This window comes from Diceros bicornis, chromosome 4, assembly GCF_020826845.1.
Source record: "Diceros bicornis minor isolate mBicDic1 chromosome 4, mDicBic1.mat.cur, whole genome shotgun sequence".
Lineage (NCBI taxonomy): Eukaryota > Metazoa > Chordata > Mammalia > Perissodactyla > Rhinocerotidae > Diceros > Diceros bicornis.
Genome location: NC_080743.1, coordinates 41,195,182 through 41,214,438, shown reverse-complemented (window position 1 = coordinate 41,214,438; position 19,257 = coordinate 41,195,182). Strand labels below are relative to the sequence as shown.

General features: G+C 38.7%; 1 protein-coding gene across 1 annotated transcript in view; it reads left to right on the top strand.

Annotated features, from left to right (window-relative positions):
- Positions 1 to 19,257, top strand: part of VAV3 (vav guanine nucleotide exchange factor 3) — a 352,245-nt gene that overhangs the window by 194,711 nt on the left and 138,277 nt on the right. Inside the window, exon 15 of the mRNA XM_058538664.1 lies at positions 6 to 115. Within this exon, the coding sequence (XP_058394647.1) occupies positions 6 to 115 (110 nt within the window). The remainder of the gene's footprint in view (positions 1 to 5; positions 116 to 19,257) is intronic.

Genomic DNA, 19,257 nt, shown 5'->3' with positions numbered 1-19,257 from the left:
AACAGTGGTCTTATGGCTTCTACCTCATTCATACCCAAGGACAAAATGGGTTAGAATTTTATTGCAAGACAAAAGATTTGAAGAAAAAATGGCTGGAACAGTTTGAAATGGCTTTGTGAGTATTTCTGCTTTTAAAAGTACTTTTTTCTACTGCTTAAGTCTCTTATGAATAATGAGCTACCAATAAATGTACTCTAATGCTTGTAGCACGTGTAGCGAGGCTGCGGAAACACTTTGCTCTGAATATGAGTGCTTCTAGGCAGTAGGCTTGATAACTTTGGGCTCCTAGGGGAGAGGTTTTGGTGAATTTCTTCAAGAAAAAGAAAGAGGGAGCTCTAACCTTCTGTTTGACTTTCTTCTCATGGGCTTCTAATTCTTTAGCTTTTAGCAGCCCATGAAAATATTAATTATTCTAATGATAAACTTTTAATGTAATTACCATGTTTTATATATACCTTTAAATTGAATAGAAATGCCCCCCAAACACATACATACACATATATACATACATGCTCATATCTTATTTTTCATAGATTGATTTCTTCTCCATTTGTTTTTAACTCATTTATTGTTTGATTCCTGGGTAAATTGCTTGACGTATTCAACGAGTGGTATAAGGGCTTGATTTCTTTCAGTGTTCTTTTCTTTTGCTGAAGTGGAAGCTCAACCAAAAAGGTGGGAAATAAAATCAGACCTGTTTTAAAAGGAATGGCATAAAGAGATGTAATTACACAAGAACAAGCCATTATAGAGGTTTCTTTTTAGTTTTGATGTTTGTGGATTAAAAGGTGTGTAATGACCCTTGTTATGGAAACATATAGGTCACCCTGAAGTTGAAACTGTTAGCAAAAGATAAAATTAAGAAAAACACTTTTGTGATTTGTTTCGTTTGTATTCTAGCATTATTTACCATTTTTGGAGAAACTCTATCAGGTTTTTATTTTTGTTCTTGCTTTGTTTTGAAATGCTCGTGTTAGTATAAAATGGAGGCGATATTAGAATGTTTTACTGTAGTTCCGAAGAGAGAAAAATAAAGATTTTCTTATGATTATTTAATCTAACATTTTGAGAAACAGGATTGTATAACCAGAATATTTTTAAGCTTATAAACAATTCTAGGTTCATCTATAATCACTGCCATGAACTGGCTGCGTAGTCGTAGCCAAGTTATTTAACCTCTCAGAGCCTCAGTTTCCTCCTCTGTAAAATAGGGATAATATTTATTTCAAATTCCACGTAATATATGTCAGGCAGAATGCTAACCAAATAGTACAACAGCAGTCATACAGGATTGAACAATAGGTGATATCTGTTCTTATCACTATTATTATTGTTGTTTTGCATTTAGGATCCTGTACATCTATGGGTACTTATAAAATCAGAGGGCATCTTCTGGTATACTATTACAGTTCTTACAATTTATTGTTATTGATTAAAGTAATTAAACAAAAGAGGTCAGTAGTTTTGTGTATTAATGCAGTGGCTACACTACAGGGACCCCTTTGGTTTTGGGCACAGGTGGTGACATTGGTGACGTCTGCCCAGTCTAATGGCTAGTGGGTTACATCATAAGCCTGCTCTGCTGCTTTAGTGAGGTTTCAAGTGATAGACAGCACTTGGAGTCGAGCAGTTAGAATTGGAGTGAGAGGGTGCTGGGGTTGGTGATAATGGGCCAAGGCAGAGCGATCTCAAGTCTTTGCTCTCATGGGAAGGATGCTCGGCTATTTTCTCATGGGTTCTGTTCAGCTCTGTAATCTTTACATGAGGAAGGAATTTCTGCAGAGGAGGGAAGTTAAATTTCTTGTTCCAGAACAGGCAGGCTCGTTGGATTGTATGATAGGCTTATCAGTTAATATTTCGGTCAGTTTCCATAAATCAAACAGCTAAACCCTGCATATAAGAGACTCAACAAGATGGATGCTTAGATCTTTTTCATGTAAAAGAATTTGGGGTAGGTAGTCAAGGGGTGGTATGGCAGCTCTCTGGGGGATCATTAGTGACCCAGACTCAGATCTTCCTGCTCTGCCATTATCAGCATTTGGTTACTATCCTAAGGATTGGTTGCCTTGTCATCCAACATAGCTGCTGGAGCCCCAGCTATAAAATCTACATTCTAGGTAGCAGAAAGTAATCCCTCACTTTTAAGAATCCTTCGCAGAAATGCCACAAACTTCTGTTACGTAATGCTGACCAGAACTTGCCGTGTGGCCACATCTGACAAGGGATCCTAAGAAATGTAGTCTTTATTCCAGGCAGGATTATGTCTGGCTCAGAATCGAAGTTCTCTTACCAAGGGAGAAGGAAGAAACAGGTGCATACAGGCAACTAGCAGTTGCTGCCTTACAGATGTATACATACAGGAGTATGGACAGACTTAAATTGTTCCACCACCAGAAGGATGGCCGTACCACACACAGGGAAACTGGGATTATTAATCTTTGAGCATTTTCCAAGTGCCTCAACAATATAATTAATCGTCCATGGAAGTGGCTGTTTGTATTTCAGAGTTCCATTGGCTGTTCATGCAGATAGTGAGAGGGTGGAAGTCCGTTTTTTGAGAATTGCTCAAAGTCGAAGTTGGGGGCTTCTGTAAGCAGGGATTATGCCACGTATGGCAAAATAAGATTAGGGATTTTATTCCAGCATCAGAATATTCCGTTCTTTTATTTCCTCCTCTCTTTTTTGAAGCTCGTTATGCAGGATAGCCCTGCTTCCGGCTTTGTAAGACAGCTCTTTCCTGTCTTGTGCTCAGGAAAATAGAATAATCTAGGTAAGTCCTGAAGCTTAAGACATTGCCTATGGTTCAAATTTTGCTGTTTTATCCATTATCGAAAGTTCTAGTACTCTTACTCTATAAGACATGGAGAATAAAAGAAAACTAAGAAATCCTGCAGCATTCATGGCAATACATGAAAAGCAGTAAGCCTGGTGTATCTGAACAGACTGACTTTTTCCAGTCTCTTTAGCATTAACATGGGCCCCATAAGTCTGCCTGGAGCACTCTGCAATGTTGCTTTAAGAAACTCTGAAAAGGAAAGGGAGGCATTGGTGGGAGGGTAGCGACAAATCAAGGGAGGTGATGTTTTAAGACTGATGAAACGCTTGCCAGTTCTATTTACAGAAGATGGCAATTCTGCTGTTTAGAGGATGACTGGATCATTTTTATTTAAAAAAAATTGCAGATCACCTTTAAGGCATTTAAAATACTGCTCTTAATTTGGAACATTAAAAAAGACCATAGAAAAGCAGGAATACCAATAAACAGTAAATATCCAGTAAACACAAATCATCTCCCCAGAGGTGACCTAAATCTCAGCCTCTGTCTTTCCCAAGCGCATCCCCATCCCTGTCAGTAGCCGTGTTCTCTGACTTTCTTTGGCCATATCCACTTCTAGCATTTAAAATATGCAATGAACCACATCAGAACTTGGCAAAACCTCTGTAAGAAAGGCTGAACAAAGAGAAAAGCAGCAGTGACCCACTTGGATAGGGCAGGAAGAAGGAAGTTTTTTTCCTTTTTCCTGTGAGAAGAAGTGGTAGCAGGACTGATTGCTCTTGAGGTGGTTGGAACAGTTATTGAGCTGAATAATGTTCAAGAGCTATAGTTCTGAGGACCGTGCTCTAAAGAATGTATTAAAATCTTTAAAAGACTGATACATGTTGCTTATTCTTATTTCCAAAAGGATTTTTTGTCACTGTCTATCACAATTCCATTTAGTTATCTCTGAAATAGTCTGGCAAATATTTTTATTAGCTTAAGCTAGTTTTTATAATGGTGTTGGAAAACGTGGATATGAGTGCCTATAGCCATGTTCAAAATATTGTTAGGAAACTATGGATATGTTTCCCCCAGATCCCTTATATCCAGTGTGCTTTTATGAATTCTGTTAGATTTAGATTAATAAATATTATTTATTAATTGACAATAAATATTGTCACACCCATTTTATAGCTCAGGAAACTAGCAATCACAGGAGCATTTCAGCGAATTTGTACAAGTTCAATGCTATATCATTTACAATAGAGTTCAGGATCTCAGATCACAGCATTTTTGTTATCCATGAAGATGCTAAAATAAGCAGCGGGGCTCAAATCCTGTTATCTAAAACTGGAGTCAGGTTTTTTTCTTTTTTTTTTTTCGCACTGTGGCTAGGACCTAAAGGATCAGACAGTTGCCTTAAATGTTCCAGAAATGTAAAACATGAAATAAAGAAACTGAATAATAGGATAAGAAGACTTTTTAAAGGAAGAGTTAGAGACAGAAAGAAAAGTAAAATAGGAAGAAGTAGAAAATGGTAGATTCTGAACCAGCCTCTGTAGTGTTTATTGAAGGGAATTGAAAGGCCCTCTTGCCTGAAATTTCTTCTGACTGACTTGACCCAATTCTTGAAATTCTAACAATTTATATTTACTCCATTGAATAAAGAAAGCCCCTTTGAAGATGCATATACCGTTATTACCACTGCTATCTAAGATTTCTTCGCTGTGTGCCCTATGGCAGGCACCGTGCTACATGGATTCCCTAAGGAAAAATAGCACAGAGATCATTAGCTGTCTGCTAAAATGTCAGCCCGGATATGTATCTGTTGAATGCTAAGATTAATGGCAGTGGGGAGAAGAGAATGAGGGGGTATGGAAATTCTAGAGCTGGGGAGGGGCTCTGGGCCAAGGCTGCATTGTCATCTGGAGGGGCAGCCCCTGGGCTTTGTTTCCCAGGATGAGCCCCCCCCACCCCGAAAAAGAGTGTTCTCCAAGTGGAATGGGTCAGGGGGCAGGAATCTAGCCATTAAACTCCACAAATCCCATTTAATCTGAGCCACAGTGTTTCTTTCTAATTTATTGCGCATCTATTTCCAGAAGGAATTTGAGGTCATTCACAATCAGAAGCACACATGCCACAGAATTAAAAAGAAAAATTTAAATAATCAGAGGTCAAACGCAACAATGTTTCAAAGTGTTTTCCTCAAACTCTGGCTCCACTACATGAGAACATATTCTTGAAATTTACCTTCTGTAGTTTGTATTATGAAAGCAATGAGTATGTTTTTCACATTTCAAATATAAAATTATATTTTATCAAGTATAATTTGTTTTAATCTAAAGATATTGTTCAGATATTCTGAAGACCAGAGAGATAATTGCCAGAGGAAATTGTGTTCATTCTACAAATATTTATTGAGCGCTTGCCTTGTTGCCAGACGCTATTGGAAGCCGTGAGCATATAAGAATGAGGGAGCTATTGCAATTGAATTGAAATGCTGTAACTTCTAAACATAATAATTTTCAATTAATACATAATGGATTGACTTTCAAGACTGAACTCTTGGTATTTCTATCCAAATAATCTCTTCCTCCCATTCCCACTTACTCTATCTTATAAAATAGATAGAGGCCCAAGAATTGCTCTTCTCCCTCTGTATATATTCAGTTTCTCACCAATCTCTGCAGATTAAATCTGACCTCTTGCTTGTAATCTCCATCCTCCCCTCCCTGGTTTAAACCTTCCACATCTCTAAGTAGCTTTTGTGTTCCCTGCCTAGTCCATTCTTCAGGAAGCATCCATGGTGATATGATTGTGTCCTGCCCTACTTAAAACCCTTTGTTGGCTATTTATTGCACTTGGTATAATATTAAAATTTTTACCAGGACCTGAGAAGCCCTCCATGATTTTATCCTGCCTATCTTTCTAGCCACATCTCACATCAGTTTTACCTAGGCTCTTTTTGCTCTAGTTAGATTGAGTGTATTTCAGTGTCTGGAGAATGCACGGGCCTCAGGCATTCACCCATGAGGTTTCCCTACCTAGGATAGTCTTTCCTCCTGCTCCTTGGGTAGCTGGTTCTTTATCCTACAAATCTTGGCTTTAAATGTCACTTGATGAGAGAGATGTCTCCTGACCATTATGCTAAATTAGTAACCTTGCCTCCCCAGTATCTTCTCACAATTGTAACTATACGGCCAGACAAAAATTATCCAAGTGTAGTGTTTAAAGCCTTCCCTCCACCTCACAATCCCTCTCCTTGTTAAAGAGAATCTGTTACTTGCCTGCTCAATTTTACTTATCTTTTCTTCTCCTAAAACGTAAGGATTCTTTCTTGCTTATTAGGAGAGAAGCTAAATTGAACTATGTGGTTAATCTTGGGAGAAAGGGAAAACAAAAGCTTCATGGGTCTGGGAATAGAAAGTTTTGGGCTTTGGTGTGAGTGAAGCTCTGGAATAGCTGTGGGGTCTGAGAGATTTGGAAAGGGGAAAAGGGCCTTTAGAAATACATTTCACTGGACTCAGACTTATATTTCCTTTTATGTTCTTTGAAATGCTAAGTAAAGAATAAAATTGCTTTTTGGTTATTTTGGTTGCTGTCTGTGTACCTTCAATGTCCCAAGGCTGAACTGCCTGAGCCCTTAGATTGGTGAGATTTCCAGTTTCATAGCTGTCTATGTCATGTCTGTTTCTCCCACTGGACTATAAACACCAGGAGGGCAGGGATCTTGTCACTGTTGTTTGCAGGCATGAACAACATGTCCTAACAGTGCCTGGCACATAGTGGATAATCATATTTTTATTGTAAATCTGAAATTTTACTCTTTAAGTTTTCTGACAAGGCAATAAAAGAAACAAAGGGCAATAAAAGAAACAAAGACTTGATAAGTTAGGGAATTTTATTGTCTGACAAAATATCACAACAGCCCTTGAGGGAGAAACTTTTTCTAGTCTGATAAGAAGACTTTATAATGTGGATCCTTAGGTAAGAGACACTGAAAAACATGTTCTCCACTAGCAACATTAGACTTTTTGAAGCTTTAGAAGTTGATGTCATATGTCTTTATTTCTTTCTTAAATTAGCCTTCAAAAATGAGATTGCCATTTTTCGAAGACATTTTTGTAGACACCTAACCTGAGGCTTTCAGGTTATGTTTCTTTTTTTCCCTCCCATATGTGTTTATTTTTGGCAGTATGACTTGATGCATGGATAGCACTTATAGTAACAAGCAGGGTGGGTAATTTTCGTTTTACCTAGACTCTCTCAAATAATGCTGATCTAATCTATACTTATGCTAAAAACTAGAGAATAATATGCAACTCCTAAGCTTTTTGGGCCCTGCTTGTCTCTAGGAGATGTAGGCAAAACTTGGCCCAAACTCCAGTTCTAGAGTCTGAGGTGCTCAAAGCCCACTTACTTCCTCACATTTCTCTCTGTTCACACTCCTGATTCCTTGTGGCTTGCTTCTTTTTTTCCACCTATCAGACACGGAAGAAAGGCTCCATTCCTTCTCCATTGTGTACCTGAAATCCAGTCACAGTCTACGTTTTGTAATACTGATGGGTGTCACAAAGGAGGCTCATTTCATATGCCTGTTCCCTCTGTCGTTTCACTGGTCTCCTTGACATCCTCAGTAGAGCCCAGAGTGTGACCCTCCCCACCGTGTGCTGCTCCCTGCGGTGGACCAGTCCTCCAGACCTCACTGCTTCTCCTATAGGGAGTGACTAGTCAGGCCAGAGAGCACGCCTCCTCTAGCCATCCTGGGATTTAGAGGAAAAAAGCTGCGTTAGTTACACATCAATTCAAGATTAAGTGACTATCTTAAGTGAAGATAGTCTTTGTTGTTGATTGATGAGAGATCCATGTTTATAATATTGAAGGTTTGGCAGCAAATTTGACAGTCTATTATGAAAATTTAAAAGACTGACTTTGTTTATGTTTTTGCCCAGATGGAGCTTCCTCTAATGCCAACGTGAAACTAAGTCAGAGCATTCTATAGCAAGCCCAAACTACTTCTACTACTACTATTTCTCTTCCTTTCTTTTCCTTTCCCTCTTGTTCTTCATTTTCTTCATCAGGATGTCTGTTTAGATCTTCTCAAATATATAAATAAGTATCTGTTGAGACTACAGATTTCAACTCTTAGAACAGGGACCAGCATACTTTTCTTATGAAGGGCCAGAGAGTAAATATTTTAGGCTTTGTCAGCCATATGGTCTCTGTCACAATTACTCAATTCTATCTTTATAGTAATAACACAGCCATAGGTAATACATAAATAAATGAGTGTGGTGTGTTCCAATAAAATAGGTGGTGGGCTGTATTTGGCCCATGGGCTGTAGTTAGTGACCTCTGTTTTAGAGCACAAAGATGATTTAGGCATGCAGAATGTAGTGAAAATGTGTTGCCACTAAATGATCTCAGCTATAATGGAACCACACTGTGGCCATTTGTAGAAGTGTAATTTTTTAGTACCACTGATTCCTGTTTAGTCCATCCTAATGATTTAGCTCCAAAATGTTCTCTACTCCATCAAAGCCAAAACATAAATACCTGGATGAATTATCTGTATTTGGCATTATTTTGTACTGTCCAATTGAATATCAAAAATGTCTGCTCCAGGAGCAGACTGCATCTATTCAGGTATCTGGCTTCATTAAGTTTTGTTACATGGTTTATTGAAAAGGACTTTGAGGCCCACAGAATCCAGGCCAGTAGCAACAACATGGCAAGCTTTTCTCTGCTCAATAGTCAACCACATCAACAAGGATAGATTTTTAGTCAGTGATGGCTGTTCGTGCTCTTGAAGCATTTTCTTCCCGGCAGTAATGACATTTGTGCCTGTTATTTATTCTGAAATTTCCTCCCTGGAGAGCACACCAAGGAAAACTAGATGGGGTGAAGGAAGACTATGGTGGTGTCAAGAGTTGGCCCAAGGGTGAGCCTCATAGATGGGCTATATGTGGGGGTGACATTTTGACTGTGGTGGCACCTGCTTTGGCATTTCCTTGGTGTTCAAAGCCCATCAGTGTCTATTTGGAAACTGGTAGTCTTATAGGCATAACGACCAATGTATCAGTCCACAGAGCATCTCTGGATTTGTTGCCCATGTACATTTTTGTTTTTTTGGAGAAATTATTTTCTCTAAAGACAGCTTTTATTGTTTCTCCTTAAAAGGCTTTCATTACCAGTTTTTAATATGAAGAATTTGTTTATGGATGTGAAATCTGTGCCGACGTGATCCGTTGCTCCTGGGCTGTGCTGAGTCTCATGGTACTGACCTACTCACATTACTCTCCCAAGTTGAAGCCAGCTCGACTCTCCCTGAATCTAATGTATTGTCCATAACCTTTCAAAATTGGCAGTTAAGTCAGTATAGGGAACTAAACCACAGTTTCCTGGCAGCAATAAAAGGAAGTAGGACATGGGACACTGCTCAGAAAAATCACAGCTGTCATAAAATGGAGTCTTTCAGTAGCCTGTTTGACCCAGAAACATGCAAAAGCATTTCATGCATGACAAAGCATTAGTAAATATTAAATAGTATTCTTATTCTTTTATTGCCTAGTGGGGATCAACCTCTCTCCTTTTTCTCTGGTTATATTTCATACTTATTTGACATTTTCCTGGCATTCCTGAGCATGCTTATAAAAAAGGAGAAGTCATAGGCAGGAGGAAGGATGAAAGATGGGTATCAAAATTTCCATCAACAAATAAGCATTACTCTGGGTAAAACTAAATGCAAATAAAATTATTAAGCTGAATTAATGTTCGATTCTCTGGGCCTTTATAACAGAGCCTTTGATCTGTTGTGTGTGTTTTTTTCTGTTCTTCTTATAAGAATAATAATAGTGGAACCAGGAGAGTTTAACCTGACACTGGTGGTCACTGTGCTGTCTCCAGCTTGTCTGGGTAATGTAGAGATTAACATAAATAATAAGTTTGTTTTGGAATCGTTTGTTGTAGTGTCAGCTGCGTATATGGTTTCCTCTAAGAAAATGACATAATCAGTGAATTCTATGATAGTGAGCAAGCTTTAATCCATAAGTCTAAACCTAATAGTTAATGTCACAAGTACTACTTTTAGGATGTTTCTTTTTCTTTTCTTTTCTTTTTTTTTTTTTGGGAGGGAGATCAGCCCTGAGCTATCATCCATGCTAATCCTCCTCTTTTTGCTGAGGAAGACCAGCTCTGAGCTAACATCTATTGCCAATCTTCCTCCTTTTTTTCCTTCCCCAAAGCCCCAGTAGACAGTTGTATGTCATAGTTGCACATCCTTCTAGTTGCTGTATGTGGGACTCGGCCTCAGCATGGCTGGAGAAGCGGTGCATCGGTGCTCGCCCGGGATCCGAACCCGGGCTGCCAGTAGCGGAGCGCGCGCACTTAACTGCTAAGCCACCGGGCCGGTCCGAATATTTCTTGATAAATTATTAGATCATAGGAATTACTACTTTGGGATACATAATACAAAATAAGTTGCAATTGAAGGTTGGCAATCCTTACAGTGGAAACAATGGGAGAAACTTCATTTTTCCTCTTCATGGGACAGTCAGCAATAGCAATCTAGTTGGAGAGAAAAGAAAGTCATACTTGAAACAATTATTGAATGAGACTGAATACTGTATATCTATATTCATTCATTTGTTTATGTATTTACTGAGCATCTCATACATGCCCAGGAACTATTTTAGACACTAGGGATATAAGGATGAATAAGACAAGTTCTCTTCTCTCATGAAGTTTACATTCTAACAAGGCTTGTATTTTAAGTCAGCATTATAATGTCAATGCAAAGCAGTGATAAGTTGCAAGATACAGGAAATGGTTTATACCACATTGTTTTGATGTGCGGAGAATGGAATTGGAAATTTCGCCGTGGAAAAGTCCAATACATGTTACGCTGCTGGGCAAATTTTGAAAGAGTTATGAGCCCTCTAGGGATCTAAGAAAGGCATTTGCAACTGAAGACTTTTCCTGTTCATTTAGAAAAAGTAAGTCATTATAGGTTAAGTATATGCATTTTTTGCTTTAAATAATTAGGAAAAAATACTATTTGCAGCTGGTAATGGAATTTAGAAAAATTAATTTGTTCTAGGTGATTTTTCTCCTGTATATTCTGAATACCCATTTGTGATGATCAAGATCTTCAGAAACTATACAGTGTTATAAACTCATAAACACTCTGAAGAGGAATTTCAAGCTGTTCTATTACAACATTCAATGCTTGAGCCTTTTCTACAATTTCTTTTCAGGTGTAGCCTGTGCTTGAATGCCTCTTGTGATGAGGAACTCACTACCTCTGGCATTATTTACTCCATCTTTGCTTAGCTTTGACTGTTGAAAACTCTTCTGTATAAAGAGTTGAAACCTATCTGTTCAAGTATGATTTCCTAATGTTACTTTTTGGGCCCAAATAGAACATGTCTAACTCTTTTCCCTATATGGTAACCCTTCAGAAGGGGTCGAATAGCTATTTGAAGATATTCCTCCAAGTCTGTGTTTTAAAAATTCTTTCTCTTGAATAAATGGAAAGAAACTTAATTTGAGAAGATTCTTTCATAGACTAGTTTAGTTGAATGCTAATCTGGACAAGGTAAAGATATGGGTAAATTGAGTGTTTAATTTCAATCCAGTGTTATGGGCGGGTATGATACTAGATGCTTTTGTCCCTCCAAAAAGTAAATGAGACAGTTTTAAGTTTCAAGATGTTTACAAATCAATTTTGGGACGTCTGATTGAAATATGCATAGCATTTTAATATTCTGAGTATTATAAGGAAGATTTCAGATTTTAATTCCTTCATGTTACAATATTGAGTCTGGTAGCATATAGGGATAATTCCCTACTCTTATATAGTGCATTATAGTTTCCAAAGTGTTTTTGGATAATACCTCATTTAATTCTTAAGGGCTCCTATGAAGAAGCCAGGAAGGTATTACCTTTAAGAGAAAAATCAGAAAATAGAGGAGAGATTAAGTATTTTGTGTGTGTGTTTTCACTTAACAAGTGGCAGAGAGTGATCTTGAATCTCAATCCAGAGCTTTTTCCCTTGCACTACACCATCTCATTTATAGCAAGAATACCTACTGTTGTTCTCCAAAGATGAAAGTTTTCTTCAGTTTGTTTTATAAGCAAGTGGTGTTCTTGTGTAGTATATTCACACAGTAGATGAAAAATATAATTTAGAGCCTAAATACTTTCCACTTATTTTTTTACTGATACTGTTGGATAAGAATTTGATATTTTTACAGAATACAGTAACATTGTACATGTTATTAACAATTTGTAAGGATTATTTGGCTTCAGAAAATTTCCTTAGAGCAAAGTAAATTGTCTTTCTTTACAAGTTAATTTATAGCAATATTTTTGGTCATCTTATCCTGGGATTGAGCCTGATATGATTTAAGGGAAGTTTTGAGTTTATTTGGTTTGATGGTGTTTTTTTTCTTCCAGGTCTCTAGATAATATGATTTTGTTCTCAGAGTTTAAGTTCTCTTTTGAGAAATAAAGAAATTGGAGAAGAAAAGCCTCATGGTCTGAGACTAAGCCCTGGCTGGCTATCAGAGTGGATTAAGATGAGTTTTAAATAAATGTGTATGTTTATTTTCGTCCGGTACTTAGGTAACATTGAATATGTGTTATGTAAGTCACTGGAGGTATGAACACAGTGTGATAACACTGTCATTTTTCTCCTTCAGGATAAATTTTGGACTAATATTGAATAGCTTCTCTTTCCTGAAGAGAGTCAGATTTGAGGTGGTTATCTGAACCATGTGTTTGACCTGTCTGTCGCTTATTATCTTTCTCTAAGAAACACTGAAGTTTGGGAGCTCAGATTATCTGCCTCAAAGGTGATTAGACTATTCCAGTGGTCAGTGGTCCCTGATTGTTTAGTCCTGTCCACATCTGTATAGTTGCAACAACGTTGTCTGTGCGAAGCAACCGACACTTTGGAAAAAAATGTAATTTCAAAAGTCACAAATTCCCTAAATTAATGGGCTTTATAAATAAAAAGAATCATAAAAAATAATATTTTATAAAGTTTATTATAGTAAACAAACCCTATTGTATTTATTATTCTTCCAATCTTTGCTTGCATCAATCCTATAAGAGGATTAACATTTGCTAATATTAACATTATATTCTAAGCACAGTGCTACGCTTTTGATATTTGCTTCATTAAACCTTCACAAAACTGGGACCGACCCCGTGGTGTAGCGGTTAAGTGCGTGCGCTCCACTGCTGGCGGCCTGGGTTCGGATCCTGGGTGCGCACCGACACACCGCTTGTCAGGCCATGCTGAGGCGGCGTCCCACATAAAGTGGAGGAAGATGGGCACGGATGTTAGCCCAGGGCTGGTCTTCCTCAGCAAAAAAAAAAAAGGAGGATTGGCATGGATGTTAGCTCAGGGTTGATCTTCCTCACAAAAAAAAAAAAAAAAAAACCTTCACAAAACTTATGAGGGGGGCAGTCATCTCTCTTTTTACAAATAAGAAAACTAAGGACCAGAGATACAAGTAACCTCCCTGAGCCACACAGCTTGTGATGGGAGCCGAGATTCTAGCCAGGCTCCTCTCAGCGCACCATGTTGCAGGACACGTTGTCCCTGTTCTTTTCTCTAAAGAGTTTCTTGCCCAAATGGCTAGTAAGGAATAAAACTGATGTCTTTTTTTTTTTTTTTTGTGGGGAAGATCAGCCCTGTGCTAACATCTGCCAGTCCTCTTTTTTTTTTGCTGAGGAAGACTGGCCTGGGCTAACATCCGTGCCCATCTTCCTCTACTCTATATGGGACGCCGCCACAGCATGGCTTGCCAAGTGGTGCGTCGGTGTGCGCCCAGGATCTGAACCAGCGAACCCCGGGCTGCCGCAGCGGAGCGCGCTCACCCAACTGCCTGCACCACCAGGCCAGCCCCAAAACTGATATTTTTTTAAATCCAGTTTTTCTGTCTCCTAACCCAAAACTACTGACTGCCTGTATTTTTCTTTGCTTCTTTTTCTCCCAGATAGTAAGAGCAACCAAAAATAAAATTCTCTTATGTATTATCATCCACCAAATTTACTTTATGTAGTCTTTGACTAATGACTCACTGGTCAGACTCAACCCAGGGATCTGTTCTCTGATAGTGCATTAATAATATATACATTAAAGCTCCTTCTCAGAGAATATTTGAGCTTTGACATACCGAACACTGGCAGTTTAAATTAAAGCTATTGCTGTCAGTGCATTTTAAAAACATTTAGATAGCTTGGAAATAGTCTTTCATACATAACCAGATAGACCTGAGGTCATATGTAGTTTACGAAGGCAAAAGGATTCTTGGCCTGTTTAAAATTGTGATGGGGTTTGAGTTGCGTTTTCTAATTATCGTGACCTAGACATCTTTCAGATTGAGAAAAAACTGAACTGTTTTGCAGGGCTTTGATTTACTAGAAGAAACATCATAGAGCAACCTAATGGATTTTCTACATACCATAGAGACTAGGAATAATGAATTAGAAACTCTTCTGAATCCTTCAAGATAGGAAGTATTAAGATTAAAGTGATACTTTGTGACAATGATGACTGTATGTGTTGCATTATTGCCTATTTCTTGCCTTGAAAACACTTTTGTATCTGGTTATAGAGCTAAGCATTCTTTTTTGCTTATGGCATTAGACTTGTGCAAGTTGATGAGTAGCGTGTGCTAAGCCTTTTCCTCAGTATAGCTGATTGGAGGACGTTTTGTGTTATATACGTACACACATTTCTACATCTACACACATTTATGTACAATACATATGCCTGTACGTGAGACTGTCCTCATGAAGGTTTTCTTTCTTTTTTTTTTTTAGAGAGAGTTTTTTTTTTTTAATTAATTAATTAATTAGTTTATTTTTCCCCCCAAAGCCCCAGTAGATAGTTGTATGTCATAGCTGCACATCCTTCTAGTTGCTGTATGTGGGATGTGGCCTCAGCATGGCTGGAGAAGCAGTGCGTTGGTGCGTGCCTGGGATCTGAACCCCGGGCCGCCAGTAGCAGAGCGCACACACTTAACCGCCAAGCCACGGGGCCGGCCCTCATGAAGGTTTTCTTAGGGAAGTGTAATGAAGAGCCCTTGATTTGGAACCGCAGAAGTCAGGAGCAACCCCGCCCCCTCTCACCTCAGCCATTTTACAGATAGATCAATTAACAGATTGCTTTTTTTCCCCTTAAATCTCTATGTACTGGATGATCTCAGACTTTGTATCCAGTCGGACCCAAATTTGTATACAGAGGAATGTGCCTAAAACCACAGGAGTAGCAAGTAGTGGAACTGAGGCTAGACCCAGATCCTTTAATTCCTGGGGATTCCTCTTCCCTTAAGGCAAACCTTTTATAAGTAGGTTCCTTTTCCATAAAATGGGGCAGACTACCTCTTTTCTCAATATCTCTGTCATGAAAAGCTGCCAGTTCCCTGTCTAGGGGTCAGTGGATTTGGGGTAGAGGAGGAAAACTCAGCCAGCCTCCAGTGAATATTAGCAATAGGACACATTATTTTACCATCTATTTGACATTAATATATTGCTTATTATTGGCACTGCAGATTCATTTCAGCAGGGTACTCCTGACTCCTGAATACTTATACTAGCATGAAACCTTATAATTGCAGGATCGAGTGAAATCCAAAGTGAATTAGAAATTTAATTAAACTTCTTGCTTGTTTAATTGTTCAATGTGTTGCATAGTCCAACTTACAATTGCATATTCAATTATAATGAAACTCCCCTTAGCTGAGTTTATTTTGGGGTTTAAAAATGCCTCTAAAGGGGTATTGATGCTTTAAGAGAATCCTTGGTTTTATAAAATTTCAACATAAGAGATTGAGTGTTTTAGTATTAGGTTTGTATTGACTCTTGATATTGACACAAGTCTAAATGTGCAAAGCCCACAAAGGCTAAATCCCATGGGCTCATGTTTAATTTAAAATATGGCTAGCTGGCCATTTAGAATGTACTGGATAGGTAGACAATCTGAATATCTGACTGGTTGGGGAAATAGTCAAATATTAATTTTAAATGTTTATTAGTAGACTGTTTGCAGTTGGTTTTTAGATTCATTTGGAAAGTAAGAATTCGCATTTATGTGAAATTGCCAATAAACCTGATTTCCTAAAGGTGTTTAGAGGTTAAATGCCTGATGATTAATTTATGCTTTAGTAATATTTTTAATAATTTGGAGGAAAGGTAAGGCAGCTGAGGATCATGTTAATGATGAATAGTAATGAAGGCTTAAAGATTCTGAGATTTAATTAAGATCATATTCATCATCCTAAAAACAGGATAGGAAACCAAATGGAAAAGACATTTTAGTGGAGGTCAAAGAGTGCTGGACAAGGAGAAACAGGTGAGGAAGGATGCAAGTCCTATCGCTGACTTGGCCAAGGGACCCAGGCAAGCCTCCTTCCTTCTCTGGGACTTAATTCATTGATCAGTTAAAGAGGGGAGTTGAAAAAAATTTGTGATCTATTTTTTTCCTGCATCACTAGAAAGTTTGCTCTCATATTTGATTCTGTGCATGCAGCCTCTTTCTTGAATATGTTGAAGGCCTGTGAATGGCAAAGGAAGGTGGGAGAAGTGTGGAAGCTAATTGTGATACAAAAATAATAGTGTCTCCTCCTCTCTTATTTCTACCCAACAGTTATAACATTTTTCTCTTGTGCTTGTTCTCTTTTGGTTCTCAAAAATTCATTAAACAGGGGCCAGCCCAGTGGCGTAGTGGTAAAGTTTGCATGCTCTGCTTCGGGGGCCCGGGGTTTGAGGGTTCAGATCCCGGGCCGGGACCTATGCACTGCTTATCAAGCCATGCTGTGGTGGCGTCCCATATAAAGTGGAGGAAGATGGGCACGGATGTTAGCCCAGGCCTAATCTTCCTCAGCAAAAAGAGGAGGATTGGCAGCAGATGTTAGCTCAGAGCTAATCTTCCTCACACACACACAAAAATACATTAAACAGTTATTACTCTGTGTATGTGTGTGTGTTTTTACAAGAACGTGTGTGCATGTACATACTGGACAATGATAGTGTGGTCCCTTTGGGAAGATTAATGCTTTTATGTCCTAAAAGTGATGATATGCTTTAAATTCTGTGTACCTGTTCTGTAAACCATCAGGAAAATTCAGTAAGTAGGCCTTATTCCATCTGTGGAAATATAATGATGATAAAATAATACTCAAAATTAGTTTAATTAGAAAGGAAAGCATTACTTGCATTCAAAATCTTAATAAAGAAATAAGATTGATCATTTATGCTGATTCAGTAGAACACATCTTCTCAAAAAACCAAAGAAATTAACTGTGAGCCCTTGATCAAAAAGCACAGATAGTGTGTGATCCAGGAAACTTGATTACTACTAGTTTTTAGTGAGGAAGGCTTTTTGATATTAAAAGCATAGGAAGCCAGAGCATTATTATGTAGAGATTTGATTGATTACTTTAATCAATGACTTCTTCAAAGACAGTTCTGAGACATAACTGGGAAAACTGAAATGAGCCAGCTGGCCATTAGTGGTCAGCACTGCTCCATGAACGGTGTGTGCAAAGTGCCTGCCACCAGAGCACAGAGGGACTCGCTGGGAGAATTGTGGCTGTGTGAGGAGCAGACCTAAGTAGAGTTTAATAAAATTCTGCTTTGGAGTGATTTGTTTATCTTCTGTGAGCAATTTCTTCTTCTTTTCTTTAATTGATTTATTTATCTGTTTGTGTACTCCTCTAGTGCTTTTCCTCATCTGAACCAAAAGCACTTTGCAAATATCAGAGCTCACATTTTGAAAAGATCATTGATTTTTTTCAACAGCCCTGAAGGTGGGCTGTCACACCTCATCATTTATTTCGGAGATAGGGATATTGATACCATAATATTAAAATCTTTCGTTAGAGAATTTTTTTCTTTGTCCAGCAGTAACCTAAATTCAAAGGAGTTTCTTGTTTGCCTTCATCTATGAGAATTGCTATTTAAAAGTACATACTTCCCAGGACAATACGGTTACCTTGTTGCTATAAGGAAAAGCAATAGCGTGTCAATAAAACATTCCTGTGATAGCCAGATAGTTGCCCAGGAAACCCTGGAAACAGGCTCTGATTAGCTACTGAAATTTACCCAACGTGACCAGTGGTTTTAAAGATTGGTGTTAAGTCAGTGAAACCTGAGAATCTTGTCAACCTACTCCAGTGTAGGAGTTTTCTTCACTTTATGTTGTGTACTTCCATTTACCTTTCACCATCTTTAAGGAAAACTTGGTTTAGGGATCAGCAGTCTTTGAGTCAGAGGACCATTTGTGAGGTTAAGGCCCTGCCCACTGATGACACCAGTCATGTGGAATCAAGAGGAGGGAAAATATGGAGAAGTCTTTATCATTTCTTTTTGGGCTGCTGTTACAGCCTCTTAACTGGTCTACCTGCTGCTAGCGTAGCCACCTGCAAGCCCCCAGTTGACTTGCAAGAGTGACTTTTCTAAACTGCCTCTCTCGTTGGCTTTATCTTTCTTTTTTGACTCCTTTTTTCACTCCCAGTGTCATGTCTTAGTTTAGATCTTCAGACTCTTCCACCCAGCCTGTTGCAGTAGTCTCTGAAGCTGTCTCCCTGTCTCTGGTCTCACCCCCTCCACAACGTGGCTGCCAGAGTTTTCTTTCTAACATGCAAACATAATCCGGTTATCTGCACACAGTCCTTTAGTGGTCACTCATTGCCCACAGAACCAGATCAGATTCCTGGACTGTGCGCAGACGGCATCTACAGTCTGGCTAATGCCCAACTCCAGCGTCATTTTTTTAACCAGGTCAGTGCTGCAACCAGAATGAATTCCTGGGAGCTGCCGGAACATGCTGGGCTCCTTTATTCCTCTGGGCCTTTGATAATAGTGTTCTTTACTGGCCTGGGATCCGTCCTCTCATGAGGTCTGCTAGAGAACACCTCATCTTTCAAGACTCAGATCGAAGGCAATTGCTCTCTTTTCAAGTCCTCATGCCCTAACTTCCCAAGCTATACTATAGGAGTGACCAATCTCTTCTTCGTTTTCCACCATATCTTATACCTTTGGGGGAATACTTTATTAGATTTACCTCTTTGCATGTCTTTATCTTTATCCTAGATTGAAAGGACCTTAAGGCCAGAGGCCATGCATTTTTTCTTTTCCCCAGCACAGTGCTTGGTATACATTAGGCGTTTAATAAATACTTGTTGAATAAAAGAATGACTGGAGCATCTGAGTAATAATATAAGAGTTAAGTGCCACATAATTTTAGAGAAAGGACAGATCATATGGGCTATAGTGGTCTGGGAAGGTCTCAAAGAAAAGTTGGGGACCTAAACTACCAGGATAGATGGGATTTGGAGTGGTGGAAAGAAGGAACTCGTGACCAGGAATAATGGTTTGGAGTGGAGACTGAAGTGGGCATTAAGGGGACCTTGAATAGACGGGTGTCTTTTGATCTTGTGTTGGGATACTGCTGTTGGAGATATAATTTTCCAATTTAAAATGTT